Source organism: Zeus faber (assembly GCF_960531495.2).
Source record: "Zeus faber genome assembly, chromosome: 13".
NCBI classification, from domain to species: Eukaryota; Metazoa; Chordata; class Actinopteri; order Zeiformes; family Zeidae; genus Zeus; species Zeus faber.
The window spans coordinates 9,370,271-9,387,576 of record NC_137198.1 but is presented as its reverse complement, the minus strand read 5'-3'; the positions used below and the strand labels follow the sequence as shown (position 1 = coordinate 9,387,576).

The 17,306-nt window shown below is 42.7% G+C and overlaps 1 protein-coding gene across 1 annotated transcript in view; it reads right to left on the bottom strand.

Annotated features, from left to right (window-relative positions):
• The window catches only part of uggt1 (UDP-glucose glycoprotein glucosyltransferase 1), a gene marked incomplete at its 5' end in the record, with an annotated part of 28,356 nt that extends 16,387 nt beyond the window's left edge, over positions 1–11,969 (bottom strand). The window contains 13 exons of the mRNA XM_080012743.1: positions 754–845; positions 2,319–2,379; positions 2,912–3,011; positions 5,327–5,427; positions 5,575–5,653; positions 5,739–5,835; positions 6,786–6,960; positions 7,154–7,266; positions 7,409–7,539; positions 7,857–7,936; positions 8,458–8,596; positions 9,864–9,954; positions 11,931–11,969. Coding sequence (XP_079868869.1) covers positions 754–845; positions 2,319–2,379; positions 2,912–3,011; positions 5,327–5,427; positions 5,575–5,653; positions 5,739–5,835; positions 6,786–6,960; positions 7,154–7,266; positions 7,409–7,539; positions 7,857–7,936; positions 8,458–8,596; positions 9,864–9,954; positions 11,931–11,969 — 1,298 coding nt within the window. The remainder of the gene's footprint in view (positions 1–753; positions 846–2,318; positions 2,380–2,911; positions 3,012–5,326; positions 5,428–5,574; positions 5,654–5,738; positions 5,836–6,785; positions 6,961–7,153; positions 7,267–7,408; positions 7,540–7,856; positions 7,937–8,457; positions 8,597–9,863; positions 9,955–11,930) is intronic.
• Between the last annotated feature and the right edge of the window lie 5,337 nt (positions 11,970–17,306).

Below are 17,306 nucleotides of genomic sequence, written 5' to 3'. Positions count from 1 at the left end.
GCTCTTCCAAAAGAAAATTGTTTGCAAAGTACACCACTCCTGGAGCTCAGCCTTAGTAGGGAAATATCCAGGGAATCTGGAGTTTAGATTCCCTGCCCTAGTGCTCAGGTACCCTCTCTGTAGTGGAACTTCAAACTTGATGTTATGTTGATGAAGTCCTTGGTTTTTTGCCAAATTCAGCTTTAAAGAATCCACACAGTAAAACTATAATCACAGAATCCCCCCCGAATAACCCAGCTCTATGCGAGACTTTGCTAGAAAGAGAGAGAACATCAGCACCTTTTGTCTTCGTATAACAACTGATTATAGGCCTCCAATGAGTGGGTGTGTTTCAGTGTAATCAGAATGAGAGATTCACAATCCAAGCCTCAATGTCAATATTGAATTACAGGCTGTGTCCGCGTGAGAGAGTGAACCAGGATCATGACATATATCTCAACTGTCATGTGTTAATATACGCATCTGTGTGTGCCTCTGTAGACATACAAGCGTTTCAGTGTTGCATGTACGTGTTGCATGTAGACCTGAATGTATGAAAAACAATCATTGTGGATGTATTGATACACTTCTGGGGTAGTGAGTAATGAGTCTGTAAAGTCATGGCTGACATGTCTGGTGCGGATAATCTGTGTGTGTGTGTACACATGAATAGTCTGAGGCATGCCTTTGTTTGTATGTATCTTTCTATGTATGTATCTGTAAACAGGATGCGTGTCTGAAAAAACTGCCTTATCGCCCCTTGTGTGTGTTTACCTGAAGATGTCTTGCGTATCCAGATCGATGTGCAGCCCGTTAATAAACAAGGCTGAATCTCCAGGCTGCAGGCCCAGAGTGCCCTTAAATAACTAACAGATAAAAAAATAAATACAATAAATGTTTTGACACACACCAACACAGGTAATTCCCACTGCAAACCCTTTAACTCGAACCCTAGAAAAAATTAATTCTAGTTGAATGAAAAAAAAAAAAAAAAGCTCAAATAGAAAAGGCCGCCGTAAAACAAAGCATGTTAGCGCGTGGTAAATTATATGAAGAAACGCAGGAGATGCAGCAATGAGGCATGTCAACGGCATTGACAGCTCTGTTTAGAGTCAGCTGGCTCATAGTCATCGAACTCTGCACTAAACAAATCTCATTAATGGGGAATATTTGTGCACTGCGTGTGGGTTTGAGCGACCGTGCGGTGACGTTGGCTTGTGTTTACGTGCGGTCGCGTGCGGTCGTAAGACATCCCGTTTCTGTAAACATGCGTGTGTTTGTACGCGCACAGGAGGAGTAGGAAGCTCAAAGTCATTTGGCACAGTCAAATCCCATTACAACGAGAGAAAGACATCAGATTAATCATACTCCAGACACAGCAATTACAACAAGACATGATTAACACAAATATCGTTTATCCTACTTAAACACTGTGTGTGCGCGAGGGAGGGAGAGAAAGAGAAAGGGTGCCTGACAGAGAGAGATTGAATATATATTTGCGAGCAGCATGTTTGAGCGTGCGGGTGCGTTTTTGTTTTGCATGTCCAAACTAGTCAAATCAATTATCGCTTCCCGCCGCAGGAGTGACGGAAGCCGCAAAATAAATCACAGATTCCGTCCAATTAGCTCGTTAGCCGTTTCTGTTGTGTTGCCTGTATTGTACACAGAGAGGAAGACAAAAAAAATGAAGAGAGACAGGACAGAGACTGGAGAAAGAAAAGAAAGGAGAATAGTGGAGGGATGAAGGAGGGCACATGACAACAACAAAACACTATAGTGATTTCTCATTCCATTATCAGGGCGAAGCCAAACAGTGTAGGAAGCAGAACTCTTTTCAACACAGATGTTGTTTGCAATTCATCACATCGTTCATAACAGTAAGTGGGAAATCAACACAGAAAAACAAAGTATGGAAGGAAAAAATAAAAAATAAAAGAAAGGCAACTCCTCTCCCGGTGTCTCTTCCCGCTGAGAATCCGAGCGGCTGTGGTCGTTACGTATAATTACACTATCCATCCATCCATCCACCCCCCCCCCTTCAGTGGATTGGATTAGTAAGCGGCTGCACGTTAATCCTTAATTGTAACCTACAATTAGACGCCACAGTCAGCGGCCACGCAAACTGCCTGCCCACTCAATAAAGAAGAAAGACGAGGGGAACAAAAGAGCACAGATTAAAGGGGTGAAGAAATCAAACTGCTGATAAGGGCGGAAAAAAATACAGTGTCCTTCAGAATGTGAAGGCCGAGGCGGCGTGAAAGGTTGTTCTCCTCTGTGGGTAAACGCTGACGCTGTGTGCGGAAGGATTAAAGGATCGAATGGATGGGTGTTTCTATTACCTTCTGGTTCTCGCCGATCTCCCTGCGGATGTCGGCGTTGACCACTGTCCTCGTGATGGACCTGAGAAAAAAGTGGCAGATTGAACGTAATATTTTACAAAAAAATCTTGTGCAAAACAAAACATTATGACCCACTCCTGGTAAACAATTCTTCTGTCAATTTGATGTATTGCCACCTGCTGGATCAGACCGTGTGACGAGGAGGAGAAAAAAAATATATAAAAAATAATAAAAAAATAATAGTTAAAAACGAGTAGGGCTGTTGTATCATTGTATTTATATGTGACTTATAAATCATTTTTCATGTCGGTTATTTTTTTGTTTATTGTAAACACATTCATTCATGCCATATCAACTTTCTGTCAGCTATCCATTAGGGGGCAGGGCTTGAAAATAATGGTTGCCTAATTGCCATCTTGTGCGTTCTGGTTGCCTCGTTTACTCAGTTGTAAAATGACAAATATTCGGCAACCATTTGTAAAAGTAAGTGTCGACTTTAATGCCTTCCCGCGGAGCCAACGGACCTAGAATATGTCGATTGTGTATGAGACATAAGAGTGCGTGTGAGTGTTACCATGTTGACTTCTCTGTACCTGGCCTTAGTGGGGAAGTTCTGGCTGAGGTCTCTCATGACGGTTAGGGCATCAACTGCAGGAGCAGCGAGTATACGAGCGGCGGTTTGAAAGCTTAGATCTGGGAGAACAGACAGTACAGAGAGCAGTGAAAGAAAGAAAAAAAGACAGAAAAAGATAATGGCACAGATTGAGTCAAGTATGCAAGTTTCATCCGAGTATGAAAGTATGAGATTTATCCCATCCTGTGCATGGAGCACACTAGGGTTGCGCTCTGAAAGTCGACGAGTCGAACATCAGTCGAAAACTCGTCAGACTGAGATTCTTCAAGTCAAGCAGTGTTTCTAGTTATTTATTTATTTATTTTCAGTCAGTGTTCTTTACAATAACAAGATAAAAATGATAGAAGCTTACAAAATCCACGGGGATAACATTTCAATGAGGACTCCTATATAAGAATCATAAATATATTTTGTGTGTGAAACATCCGCGCCAGGACACTGACACGACTATCCGTGTGCCCAGATGGCAGAGAGCAACTGGGAGAGCCTGGCCCTGTTCAACCCAAATAAAACAACTAAAAACAGTGTGGGGACGGGGCAAGGCTCGTAGACTTGTCTACATTATTTTCTGCACATAATGCATGGAGAGGGGGTGATCGGGGAGAGAGTCACGGGACACTTTCCCCATTACATACTGTTTTGTTCCATAAGGAGACATAACATAAAAACACACATATGCGCCCCAATCGCTCCCTCTCTGCACCCGCCTCGGGATGGCGCCCTAGGGGCCGCCTATCTTGCCTATAGGAAGAGCTGAGCTGCCCACCGCCGCTGCCGGTGAATATTCGCATTGAACAGCTGAATCCGATTCGACTGACAAAATTCTGAGTCGGGTACATGCTGTATATTTCTGTGTGTGTAAAAAAAATATAAATATATGGTGGTATATATATAGAATTTCGTTTTATTTTGGGGTTTTTTGAGCTTAACACTGTTAAGCCTTTTTTATGATATTCGTTGTCTGCCTGTACAACAATGCATCAACACTTACAAAGACAAATTCCTTGTCTATGAAGTGTACTTGGCCAAATGAACTCACTCTGATCCGAGAGGGACAGACAGAAACAATTAAAAGCAGTTATTAAAGAAAAGTGCAATATTGGCTCTAGCCGCAGATGGCAGTGTGAATAAACCTGTGGAAGAAAAACTACAGCTTGCTGCAAGGAACAAATTATCACCCCATAAAGTTTACTAGAAACAATGAGAAATGTTCTCCTTGCCCCAGCGGAGGTACATACTAAGAAAAACCTTGGCAAGACAAAATGAACAGCTTTTTTTATTAGCAGGGAGGAAAGAGTGGAGTCGATGGTGAAGTCAAAAGTATTTATATGCAGCGGGCGTCTCCACAGCATTGTAGCCGGTGTGATTACTAGCCCCTGGAGGTCCCCCTCTCTCTGTAAACAGGCTGAGCTAATGAGACCCCGCAGGGTTGAAGATAACGATAGCCGCCCTCAGGACAGCATGACAGAGGAGCACCGATGACTCTTAACTCACTTCTCCTCATAACCTCGTCAATTAAAATAAACTCTAATCAGAGGCAGACGGTTTTGGTGTATTATTTAGCTACTATTTATGCATTCCATGTGTTGAATGCAATCCGAGGCTTAGATTTATAGTAAATATATTCAACTTCCCGCCCCTACAAGAGAAAAGACCAAAGGGCTCCTCAGACACCATAAAAATATGTCTGGCGAAAACCACCAGGATGTCCTACAAACATCCTACACACAATCTAGCACAATGATTCTCAGCATTTCTATATCAAGGACTCTCATTTTGATAAGCATTCAGCCACTGACCCCCTTTGATAAGATAAAAGTCTGAGAAGATTTTTATAGTTAAATATGATTAAGTCCAAACTCCCACTTCTGTCCATACTATATTTACCATAGAGACATAACAGTGAAATTACAACCAGTCATTATTGCACATTCTTTGATGGTGCTAAAATTGTATAAATTAAAAGATGGCGAGGTTAAAGTATTAATAATTTTGCTGGGGACCGCGTGGAACCTCTGGAAGGATTCCTTGGGATCCATGGACCTCATGTTAGGAACCACTGGTCTAGCAAGTTTTGTTTCTCTAGTGTGACAGTAACAACGATGAGGTTGGTGGTGGTAATTTCCTTCCTGATCTCAACTCAGAACTCTCAGTCCACTGTTCCCTACAGTGTGAGTTATGTTGCTATTCTAGCTAATGCCTGAACATTTTTAAATTATCTGTCCACTTTTTTTTTTTTTTCTTTTTTAATTAATCTTATCATTTCACTGACATGGATATGGCTCTACATGCCCAACGGGCAAAAAAATGAAGAAATTAATTTCATGCAAAAGTAAAGGGGAGGGTTGAGTACAGTAGTTGGAAGAAGACCAACCTTGCATCTGCCAGACTTTGAGAGGTGCCATTTCATTGGTGCTCTCCACCAGGTGTTTCCTCAACTCTTTCAACTGTTCCTTCAGCTCTGGGTAGATTGTCCTGGAGAGAGAGGAGAGAGCGAGAGAAGCAAGGCAAGAGGTCAACATTCATAGAAAGGAAGGAGAGAACAAGAGAGAAGTGAGAGGAAGGGGAAGAGCAGCTAGTCCAGGTCCTGAATATTAAATGCACCCAGGCAGAGTTACTCACTTCAGTTTGCCAAAAAGGAATCCTTGCACCTCATCCACTGGATCGTTCTCTCCGATCAGTGTTGCATTGACCTCTGCTCCTGAAATGAAAATGTTAACTCACTGTTCACACTGCGGTGACATTATCCTGTGTGTGTGTGTGAGTGTGTGTGTGTGTTTGTGTACCTTGGACTTGCGTGTCATCCTTTGCTTTGTATTCCTGGTTTTTGATGGCCAGCTCCACTACATAGCCTGAGAGATGCACCTTCTTATGGCTTGGATTCTGGGGAGTGGGGGACGGGGGGGTAGTAGCAATGGGGGGTATAAAAGGATAGATTTGGTGTTAATATGTATCAAGACCCTATGACAGGCTAGTCTGCCCTGAGAAAAAATAAAAATAAATAATAAAAAATAAATAAATAATTTTAAATTGGTTATCCAAATAATACTGAATATGGATCTGCTTGTTTCAAATATTAAATTGTTATTGTATTCCTCTTCGTATCTGCAGTGAAATATTGTGTCTTTCGGAGCAACCAACATGTGCTGGATAATTTGACAGTTTTGAAGTGCGGACGAGCAGCTGTTGACTAATTAATGAAGAAACAAATTGCCCTCTAATCGCACGCTCAGTTTTGATGTAAAGGAAAGAGTGTTAAGTGTTGCAACCTCTCCAGTGTCAGAGCTTTTACACAGCAGAGAGATGGGAAAACAAATTGAACATAATTGTGAGAGAATGCCATCAATATTGTGCAAAGATCAATTCCTAATTCTACATGCAAAGGAGGAACACAATAAAACCTGGCAGTCAAAATTCCAATGGATTATTTTTTATATAATCTACAATTGACCAGGATGTTTGAGTGAATGCAAGAATCAGCATAAAAGCTTTTTTACAGACAATTATTTTTCCAACCTAAGTCTGGCAGAATGGAGCCACAGCCTTCAATTGTTGGCTTATGGCCAATTGGTCATTGTTTAAAAATCCCTTAGATCTATATAACATTGCAATGAGCATAGTGTATTAATAATGTGAAACGTATGGGATGAATACATTTAATTATCTATTCATACTCTTTAATATCCCAAAGAGTATCCTTTAATGTCTTGTGTCGTCGCCGAATTTGAAGTGTCTTGTTCATACGAAGAACTTATCTAAAATGATCTATTATTGGTAAATGAAAAAAAACATTTTTTTTTTTTTTTCCCCCTTTGTGTGTAAGGAAAACTTACAGCGGAGTAATGACGCAGCACATACATCACCAGGCCTTTGTTAGCTTTGGACACAAGGACCTGGTGCAGCCTGTGGAATTCAGGTTTTCCAATTTCAGCATACAGAATAACGACAGGGGCATCGGGATTTGAGCCCGGGAATTTGTGATCACCTTTGAAAAGGTATGGCTTTGGTCTGAAAGAAAGAGAGAGAGAGAGAGAGAGAGAGAGAGAGAGAGAAAGAGAAACAATAGATAAGGGAACAGGAGATAGCGGTGGGGTGTGCAGAAAAAGAACATTGCATTATTTTTGCTCTCAGTGGTGAAGGCTGTACAACAAAACACTGGTTTATTGATGAGTCACTGCTGATATAATGCTTTTGCTTTCACCTTTGGGGAGCCGTTTCCAGCAGAGCATCTAAGCTTTCGGTATCGCATGTCTTTTCTCCGTGGACACTGAAGAAAGCAGAGCAGCTGGCGGGCGGAGGCTCATTGGACGCAATCTGAAATTAAAAAAATAAAAATGACGACAAGGTGATTCAAACACATTGCAACTCATCTGAATCAGGACACACTCCTTACACATAGAAATTACACTTGTGCATGCACAGACACACACGGGATATATGGTCATCCTCTAGGTACCTGCTGGAAGGAGTGCACTGTAGAGGAGTAGGCTCGGAGAGAAAGGGCAAACTTCAGCATGTTAACTTGGACGGAGCTGAGCAAGGCACTGGATTTCTTCAATATCAGGTCATAGTAGGCCTGGTCTGTGTCTGCATGGAGTAAAGGACACAAACAAGGAAATGGGTAATGTCTCGTTGCCTCTCATTTGAGTCGTAGAAGAGTAGCTAGCTCAGCCTGTTTTAACCTGTTCACACACAGATACACTCAGATACAGACAAATACAAATACATGGTAAATTAAAACTTCTCAGCTTAGCTCCGATACGCTGCTAACCTGCATTAGTGTCTCGTTTAACGCCAGGAGATACGATCTCAACTGAGACTCACAGAATCACTATAATCATCACAATTTCAGCTTCTCAGCAAGAAAGATTGAAAGTGTGTACCAGTTCTGTGTTTTATTTTACCATCATGCTCTCCTTCTATGTTTTGATTGGCCTCCACAAAGTCCCAGAACTTCTCCTGGTTCTCCTCCGCTAGGAATTCACTGCGGAAGAGGAGGGGATAAAGGTTTGACCGGGGGTTTACATGTGCTAACCAAAACAAAAACAGCCCCATTTTTATTCTGGCTTTGTTGCCAAATTAGCTTTGTGATCCGATAAAGAGCACAGATAATCTGTTTCTTAAGTGTTGCAGTAAGAGTGTATTAAATTGCAGGTCCATATGAATGAAGTTCATCTGACTTGGTGCCCAATACCTCAAAGTACATTTTAGTTTTTTGGTCCAGTGAGAACAGATGGTATGGTCATCTACAAAACAGCGTCTCTGAAAATGTTAAGCTGTCAGTGTCATTGTAAGGGTCACTTCAGCAGATCATATGGTGAGCACAGCCCCAACACCCGGTTCCCCAGTGTGAAGATGTGGTCCCTAAACACACCACTGTTCATTTAGATTCAGGACAGACACACTTTTCCCTTCCAATGACCTTTGCACTTTGTACCTTTACATTCACTTTTTCAATGAGACTTAAAGCTGCAGTTATATTAAGAAGACAGTGCAGAGGTTTACCTGGCCTCCAGGAGCAAAGGAGTAGACGCCCATTTAGTAGTGAGTGTTGTGGTTACGGCCTTGGAGTCTGTACTCCCAGACACTAAATACAGCAAGGAGAGAAACTCGACCCCCAGAAGCCACATCCTCAACACTGTGCCTGAGAAGAAAGAAGAGGGTGAAAAGGAGAAGAGTAAGGAGAATGTGATAGAAGCTCATGGGAGAAATCTACACTAATTGGGAGAGGACAATGATAATCTGACTTCCATAATGGTTGTATGATGATACACATTTTCAGAGTTGCGAATTCTCTTCAAGAAATCATTTTCCAGGACATTTTTTTCTTTGCATATTTATTCTCCTATGTCAGTTTTGTTGCACCTGTAAGGATTAGTCCCCAGACCTTGATTTCTGACCTCAAACTTGTGGTGAAGCTCTGGCCAACTTCAAAAGAAGTCTAATCAGCCAAATTACCTATGTCAGTTGACACAGGGTTCCCAGAGTAGAAAGTTCAAATTGTATAAATAAATATGGAATCATTATCATACAGGATTATATAAATATTGATTGCATTTGATATACAGCCCTTTCTAGTACAGGGGACAGGAAGTGCTTTACAATTTAGCAACACCAGCATTTATACACAGCGGCATACAGGCGGCAACCAGTTCATAGGGAGATGGCGGTTCAGGGGGGAGGTTCAGTTGTCTTGCTCAAGGACACTTCTCCAGACAATCCTCCGCTCTACCTCCTGAGCCACTGCCGCCCATTACAAAATGAATGTTGTTGCACAAAAATAACTTTGTTGCACAAGGAAAGAAACTTTTCCACGACAACCTTTGTTTTCCTGCATACAAATTACAGGTTCTCCAGGACACGTGGGAACCCTAAAATTGTTGTTATCCAACATATAAAAAAAAAAGTTATACTGGGAGCTAGGGTTTTTAGGTGGGACCTAACTAGTAAACAAAAACCACTTCGTCCAATGGGAACTCTCTGCGTGGCTCTTCCATCCAATCAGAACCCAGCAAACACATCCGGGTTGCTTCGGGTACAAACCTTACGGCTGTCATGCTAGCTTAATGCTAGCTTTAAACACATTCTGACATTCATTCATTCATTCATTCATTCATTCATTCATTCCTAGGTGAGAAACTTGAATAAAAGAGCCTTCTGCCGCCTGTCTAACGATGACGGTCGTCGAACGCGACCGTAACACTTAACTTAGCATAACTTATTTCAAGCTACCGCTAGCTGCTGTCATTGCTTAAGCCCATAAGACACTGCAGCTGGCCGCATAATGGCCGCTCCTCTAAATCACGTCAAGTCCATTTTAATTTTTCATTTCAACGGAAATGAAAACACAGGAAAACACCCGAAGCTCCGACGCTGAAAGGTTTGCAAACAGAACATTTCTCCATTCTTACCGAAGCCGGTTCCGCAGCTTCCTGCGGCAGTCATGTTCCGAGGGGAGTGGGCGGGTCCTGGCGTTTCCAGCAGGGTCGCCCACACTCGTGCCTGTTCGAAATGAGGAAATGATTCTACGTTTAAATAAGTGTTATAATTTTAAATAAAATGATCGTTGCTTTATTTGTAAGCAAAACTTTTTTTGTCCCCCCCACATTATCTAGAGTTAACATTTATGCAAAAAAAAAAAATAATAATAATTATACATATATATATATATATATATATATATATATATATAGAGAGAGAGAGAGAGAGATAGAATAAATAAATACAACTGTATTCTACTAATTATCACTTCGATAGATTCGGTTAAATAAGATTAAATCAAATAAAATGTTATTATACAAATAAATTGTTCAATAGATTCGATTAAATAAGATTAAATCAAATAAAACTTTATTCTATACATTATTAGTTGAATAGATTTGATTAAATAAGATTAAATAAAATAAAAATGTATTATATTAATAAGTCATGAGTCATGTGACACAGCAGCAAAAAAAAAGAAAGGTAATACAATAAAATACAAAGATATCCAAAGGTATCCACAAAATGGTGCAAAAATATGGTATATAATAAGGTTTTTGTTTTTTTGGTTTGTTTTTACTTTTATTTTACCAGGTTAGTCTGAGATTCAAAATCTATTTTTACGAGGGGGTCCCGACCAAGAAAGCCGCAATGTTACCAAGTATACATAAAAAACACACATTGCATGAAAGGAAGGGAAATACAACAGTGTACAGTCGGCATAAATCCACACTCACTTTACTAGGTACACTATACTAACACTGCACAGGGCCTCCCTTTGCTCTCAAAACAGCCTCAATTCCTCTTGGCATGGATTGCACAAGATGTTGGAAACGTTCCTTTGAGATTTTGCTCCATGTTGACATGATTGCGTCACGTAATTCCTGCAGATCTGTCGGCTGCACGTTCATGCAGCGAATCTCCCGTTCTATCACTCCCCAAAGGCGTTCTAACGGGCCCAAAGTGTCCCAAGAAAAAATTCTCCACAACATTGGAGTTGGACTGTTGACACATGGCAGGTTGGATCCATGGATTCATGCTGTTGACGCCAAATTCTGACCCTACTATCGTGTTGACGTGTTTCATGTATGTATGTAGTACACAAAGTGTTCACAGATCAGTAAGTCTGCAGGGGGAAAATAGTGAGTATTTGTATGCAAGGGTTTCTAGTGTATGCAAGTGTTTCTAGGCATGTGTCATGCAAGGTGTGTGTGTGTGTGTGTGTGTGTGTGTGTGTGTGTGTGTGTGTGTGTGTCTGTGTGTGTGTGTGTGTGTGTGTAAATGATTCACGGTGCTATTAGCAGTTTATAATTTTTTTTCTTGCCATCATCTGGACCCACTACCGAAGTCATGTGTGTGTGTGTGTGTGTGTTTGTGTGTGTGTGCATGCGTGCGTGCGTGCTTGCGTGCGTGTGTGTGCGTGCGTGCGCGGGCCTGCGTGCCTGTGTGCTTGAATTTAGGGCTTCTGCAGAATTCTTCATTTCAGGTTGACCCAGGGATCCATTCGGGGGCTCCATATGAGAAACACCCTTCAGTTATTATTTAGAAGACGGACGTGTTTATTGGCGGCGTGATAACCTTGGGAAATTAAGCCTGGGATCAAAATAGACCTGGGACGCCCCTAAGGCTACCAGTGTTTGTGGCATGATAATAAAAGAGAAGTGAAAGTGATATGCTTCTCATTTTGCCGGGCTCACCTGGGGGTCTTTGGTCCCCGCCACGTGTTGCTGTGTTGCTGGTCAGGTGGAGGCACCACCTTTAGGACGGAAAGTAACTTAAATTGCGGCAGCGGCGTGTCTACCTGCTATGTGGTCATGATAAAGTGATGATGGCGTCCCAGGGCACAAGGACATGGGTCTTGCATTTTCATTTACTCGCTCCGCAGCCTAAATTAAATTGGACAGCTGATCCTCCAGAGGGAGCAGTTTCATGGTTTGATTTAACATTATATTAAAAAAAAAAAAGGCAACGCCATTAATTATCCTGTTGGATCTGACCTTCACGTTGAGGTACGGACACGCGTAGACTCGGCACATGTAAGCGTGCGTGCGTGCACGTACGCACGGACACACACACACACACACACACACACTGATACAAATACACACTGCCCATAGGACCCGTTTGTCTGTCAGGGAGGTGACATCTTCAGATGAATTATGGGAGGTGGTTGTCATCTTCTCTGGGGTCAAATAGGAAATGGCCAACCCGAGGTGCAGGCTCCTGCTCCCCAGACTGCCGCACGTCAGCCATTTTAGAGGTTGAAAGCCTCAGCGGGGGACCAAAACGACCTCAATTAAACCTCCATTAATATTAATACACGTTGTCGTTTCACGTGAATTCCCACTAATTAAATGTGTCCCTGACTGTATAATGGGGGTCAGTCGGGGTCACCAACATGAAGTTAATTCAAAACACCACAGCCGCCAAAACAAAAAGCCGGCTGAGTACATAAATACAAATTAAAACGCCAACAGCCTCCTCTGGTGTTTGGTGTAGTATCAGACACTGCTGACATAATAAATGATAAAGCTCTATTGGGATGTTAATTACTGGTTTGTACAAACCATCTTGTCATGTTTTCCACTGTTTGGTTGCATGTACTGTATGCTCCAGTCTGTCTTTGTGTGTCTCGATTGCATGCAATGGAATGGATCCCCCCTTTATCAACTTTAGATTTGTTTTTTGTTTTTTGTGTTTTTTTGCCATGGCCCAGGTTGCATCCTGCCCGCGATTAACGGATCGCAGTTATATTGATGTTCGACTTTTACAAAGGGGTTAATGAGTTTGTGTTGGATAAGCGTTTCTTAATATTCTACAACACTGACCCATTAATCTTGATCGTTACTCCCCCCCCCCCCCCCCCCCGCCATCCGAGCACACACACACACACACACATACACACACATTAAATCCAACAAATACACATTTCAGACCATAATGGGATTGTACGATTCCTCCGATTGGACTGGTGCAGGTGGAAGTATGTCAGCGCTAAAGCCTGTGAGCTGGGTTTCCACGTCATTCATTCCTTCTCTTCCTGGAAACCCATTATCATGGAGGATGATTTGCTGTTGGCCTAGAAGATTAGCTGGAGTCTGGCTGACAGCTCCCAGAACACACTCCAATAACCTGATCTCGTTTTTATTTATATATTTTTACGAGATGAATTGTGCGCTCCGACAAAAGACTACACTCACACACACTTAGTTGGAGTGTATTGTTCACTGGAGAAGGATAACTGTTCAGGTAATTTATCTATTGCAACTGCCAGTTTAATTACAAGTTTGTATCCACACAGTGTGATATCTATAATTAATGGTAATTGGTACAACATGATATCTTAATTCCTTGCTATTTCCTCGCTTTTCACATTTTTCTGGCGTTTGCAACAGCGCTTTGTCAATGCAAAATGGATTTGGTCTCATTCTGCCCTGCGTGCATATATTATTATATTATGTTGTTACATATTTTGAAGATACTTTTCCAAAACTGCGTGCACCTTTTGGATTGTTTTTGCCCCGTTTTCAGAATGAATGCCATTGGAAAATACAACACAACAGACCTGCAGAGTGCAAAGTAATAAACATTGCCTTCATAAGCATGCAAGACATTTTTCGACGGATACCTTAGCTTTTACACCCCTGCTCTAGGTCTCCCAGGAAAATGCAAAATTTTATTGAAGTTCAGCCAGAAAAACACAAACACATGGTCTCTAACATCTCCGAATATTCTCACTTGTTGGAATTGATGTTAAGGATATCTACAATTGGACTACAAGAAGTAGTTACTCCAGTATTTCGGTATCAGACATTCAGGTCATACTGGGACTTTTTTTTCTTTTCATTTACTAGTCCAATTTCAATTGCTAGTACAATTTTATTTGTAGAATTTTAGAGTGACAGTATTTATTATGACTAGCCTTTAAGAAATGCAGTGATCGCTATTCCGTTAATTAATATATCTCATTCAATCGCAAATAAATTAATGCCCAACCCTGATAATAGACTGACTGTCTAATTGACTCTTTGATGCATTCACCTATGGAGAGAAAACTGTATTAAAAAGTATGATGTTAATAAAAATGTGTGTTTTGTTTTGTAAATGCGTCTGGCACTGTTGGAAATTACTCAACCAGAGAGAAAAAGCAAAAAAAAAAAAAAAAAGAAATCCCGCCGTGGCCAGAGCCAACGGGGCAATGCTCCAGTGTTACAAGTCTGGATCTGGTGCATGCAAGGAAAGCACTCAATACCAACTTATCTGCACAGTCGCACAGCTGGAAACCAACGATAATAAAGCCAAAGCCTCTCTCTTCAAAAAAAAAAAAAAAAAAGGAAAAAAGGACCAGCAACGGGGCGCTGTGGCCAGTTTGACCGTCTAATAATGGACTGGAGCCAGAGCCCATACAATCAGTCGGCGCTGGATCCCCTTTGCTCTGTCTGGCGAGGGAGCTCTCTTTTTCTCCCTCTCTCTCTCTCGCTTTTTCACAAACTTACACACACAACAAAAGTGGCCCGGCCCTCTGCGGCAGCCAAGCTATTAGTGTTTGTTTAGTCCAGCTGCACTTGAAATGACAGTGACCCAGCGCTGCGGGCAGGATTAAAGGCTGCGTTGGGTCCGGTACAAAATGTACCAGCTGCCAGAGGCCGCAGCGCCCCGGCCTTCCGTTAGCGCGTTTCCTCCCTCCGTCCCTTCTCCTGTCAGGCCAGGAGGGGGAAAAAAAAAAAAAAAAAAAAAGCTCTTTCTGCCTCGTTCTCCCCGTCTCACTTACACCGCCGCTCTCCTGGGCGCTGTCTTTTTGCTCCGCCGTTCCTCCGGCCAATTGCCTCAGCTTCCCGCTGTCTGGGGAAATTATTTTACCGCCTGGCCCCGGGGGGTCAAAGTTGAAAGCTCGCCCGGGCGTTGATGAGACGGGGGTGAAGGTCCGCTCTGCTCCACCAAGGGCACGGAATGTTATTTATACCCAGGACTTACCGCCCCCCCCCACCCACCCCCTACCCCCGTCCTGCCACAGCATAGGAGGAGGCGCGCGTGTATATGTTAGGCGGACCGGTAGTGTCTGCAAATTGAATTAGGCCGTAGATCACGGCTGACAGGGCTGAGGCTGTTGTTAAGGAGGGGAACAGGCTGCTTTATGGGGTCACGGTCCTGTGGTTAGTGTGTGTGTGTGTGTATGTGTGTGTGCGGCAGAGACGCCTCGTAGCCGTACTTCCTGCTGTGCATGGAAAGGCTGGAGGGCAAAGTACACAACTTTCGAAATAACATGGGGGATGGCTGCGTTGATGGAACGCCTGGATGCACGGGTAGTCCCAAAATGTTGCCGGGAGTAAATGTTATTTTATTTTTCTCCTTAAACAGCCATAAACAGATACCGATACGTGAGAGAAAAGCAAAGAACGAATCCCGAATCATTTGAAAAAGACAACACAACACCAGCGGGTCTATAAAAATGAAATAATTTTTAATTGGTAGCTTGATGATTCATTCTTGCAATCATAGGAAACAAAATCAGAATGCTGCATACAGAGGTTCCGCCTCGCCAGTCCAATAACGACTCAATCACATTCTCTTAACAAGCACCTCTTTAAAAACAAAAACAAAAAAATATTATAGCTCTGCCTGCATGGGTTCATTTTCACAAAGGTAATGTTTTAAGACATCAGATATACATATTGTTGAGACATAGATTGTTTTTTTTTTTTCTTCTTTTTCTTTTTTTGTTTTTTTTAAATAGTGTCACCTCTTTAATTATTTCTGGAATCATTTGAGTGAAAGGATTCGTTTTTGTTTTTTTTGTTTTTTTCCCCTCCTTCAAAGTACTGCTGCTGACGCTTTGGGTTTTTCAGGTGGTTTTGTCAGAACGTGATGGATGTAAACTTCAAAGACCCTAATCAGAACCGCTTCGGGTCCTCTGGTATCAGATGGAACCATTTAAAAAAAAAACTAAAAAAAAAAACAAACAGTGGGTGAGCGGCCAATCACACGCCACCGCTTGTAGCTCATGCAGCAAATATATGCAGCTCCACGGCGTCGCGTGAAAGCAGAGGTTAGGTCGACGACAAAACAACAATCTGCCTGGTGAGGGAGACGGGTTGTTCTGACCTCCACCCCCCGTTTCTGTTAAGGGCTGTTCTTAGTGTTATAACCGGATCTCTGTGCAACACCCAAATATGGTTCCGACGCAAGTTTTTCAGTCTCTGGAAAAGAAGTTTGCAGGCATTACTTCCTGCCCCCCCCCACACACACCCCCTCCGGCCCTCCATATCTTGTACGTCTCCAGACTGCGCTCAAAGAATAACAATCGAGGGGAGGATGGTGTGAGAAAGGGATCTGTTATTCGGCAACCACCCCCCCGCCCCCCCTCCAATTGTGCTACTTTCAAGGTGACACAAAATGTGTCTCGCAGTACTTTCCATTATCCCTTTACTTTCTCTTCCCTTCCACTCATTAATCATTTCCTCACCTGCCACGGCTTGGGACGCGGGCGACGCTTGGAAATGTCACGGCTAGTAGCTGCTTTCCATGCACTTTTCTCTCTAAAATAAAAGTGTTAACAAAGGGATATATATATATATTTTTTTCCTGTTAGCCGCAGCCGATCTGCTCTCTCGGCATTCACCCTCAAATTGCCTCCTTCGCGGCGCCAATCTGGATTGCACTCAGCTTGACTCAAAGGCTCCCGCGACGTTGCTCTCCATCCGTCCCCCGGCGTCCCTCCGAAGGACGGGGGTGGCGTCAGCTGGGAGGGGCAGGGAGGACTGGGACGCTCGCGATTGCTGTGGGCTAGTGGTAGTGACGTTTCCCCTCGCACTCAACATGGCAAAAACGTTGGTCGTGGAACCGGGTCGGGCTCTCAGAAACACATTCCACATTCGCACGCGGTCACACACACATACTATTTACAAAAGCATACACATATACCGGTCAAAGGCATACTGTACATAGTATTTACACACACACACATACATGCATACATACACTCACGCAGAGGATTCAGAAAAATAAATCACTGTAATATAACGCAGATGTAGTAACTATAGTTCTAATGATTGAGGAGTAACATGTGAACCAATTAGCCTCCCTGAATCCATCATCCCTTAGTCTGAAACAATCTCCCCGATACATATTCGCTACAGGTCACAGCAGCTGCAGCGCAGTCTGATGAGACGGTGAAAATGCCACCTGCCACATTTTAAGGGTCCTGCATCGCCATGGTGACTGGCGCTTGCTGAACAGCCCTCCCCTTACCCACCCCCCACCCTTTTCTTATTTTTTTTTTTTTTTTTAAACAATTTTTTCGGCTCCCAATGCGATTGCCACTTAAAACAGTGTGGTGCCGGGCTCCAATCAGGGCCGCGCTCACTTCTCACCTG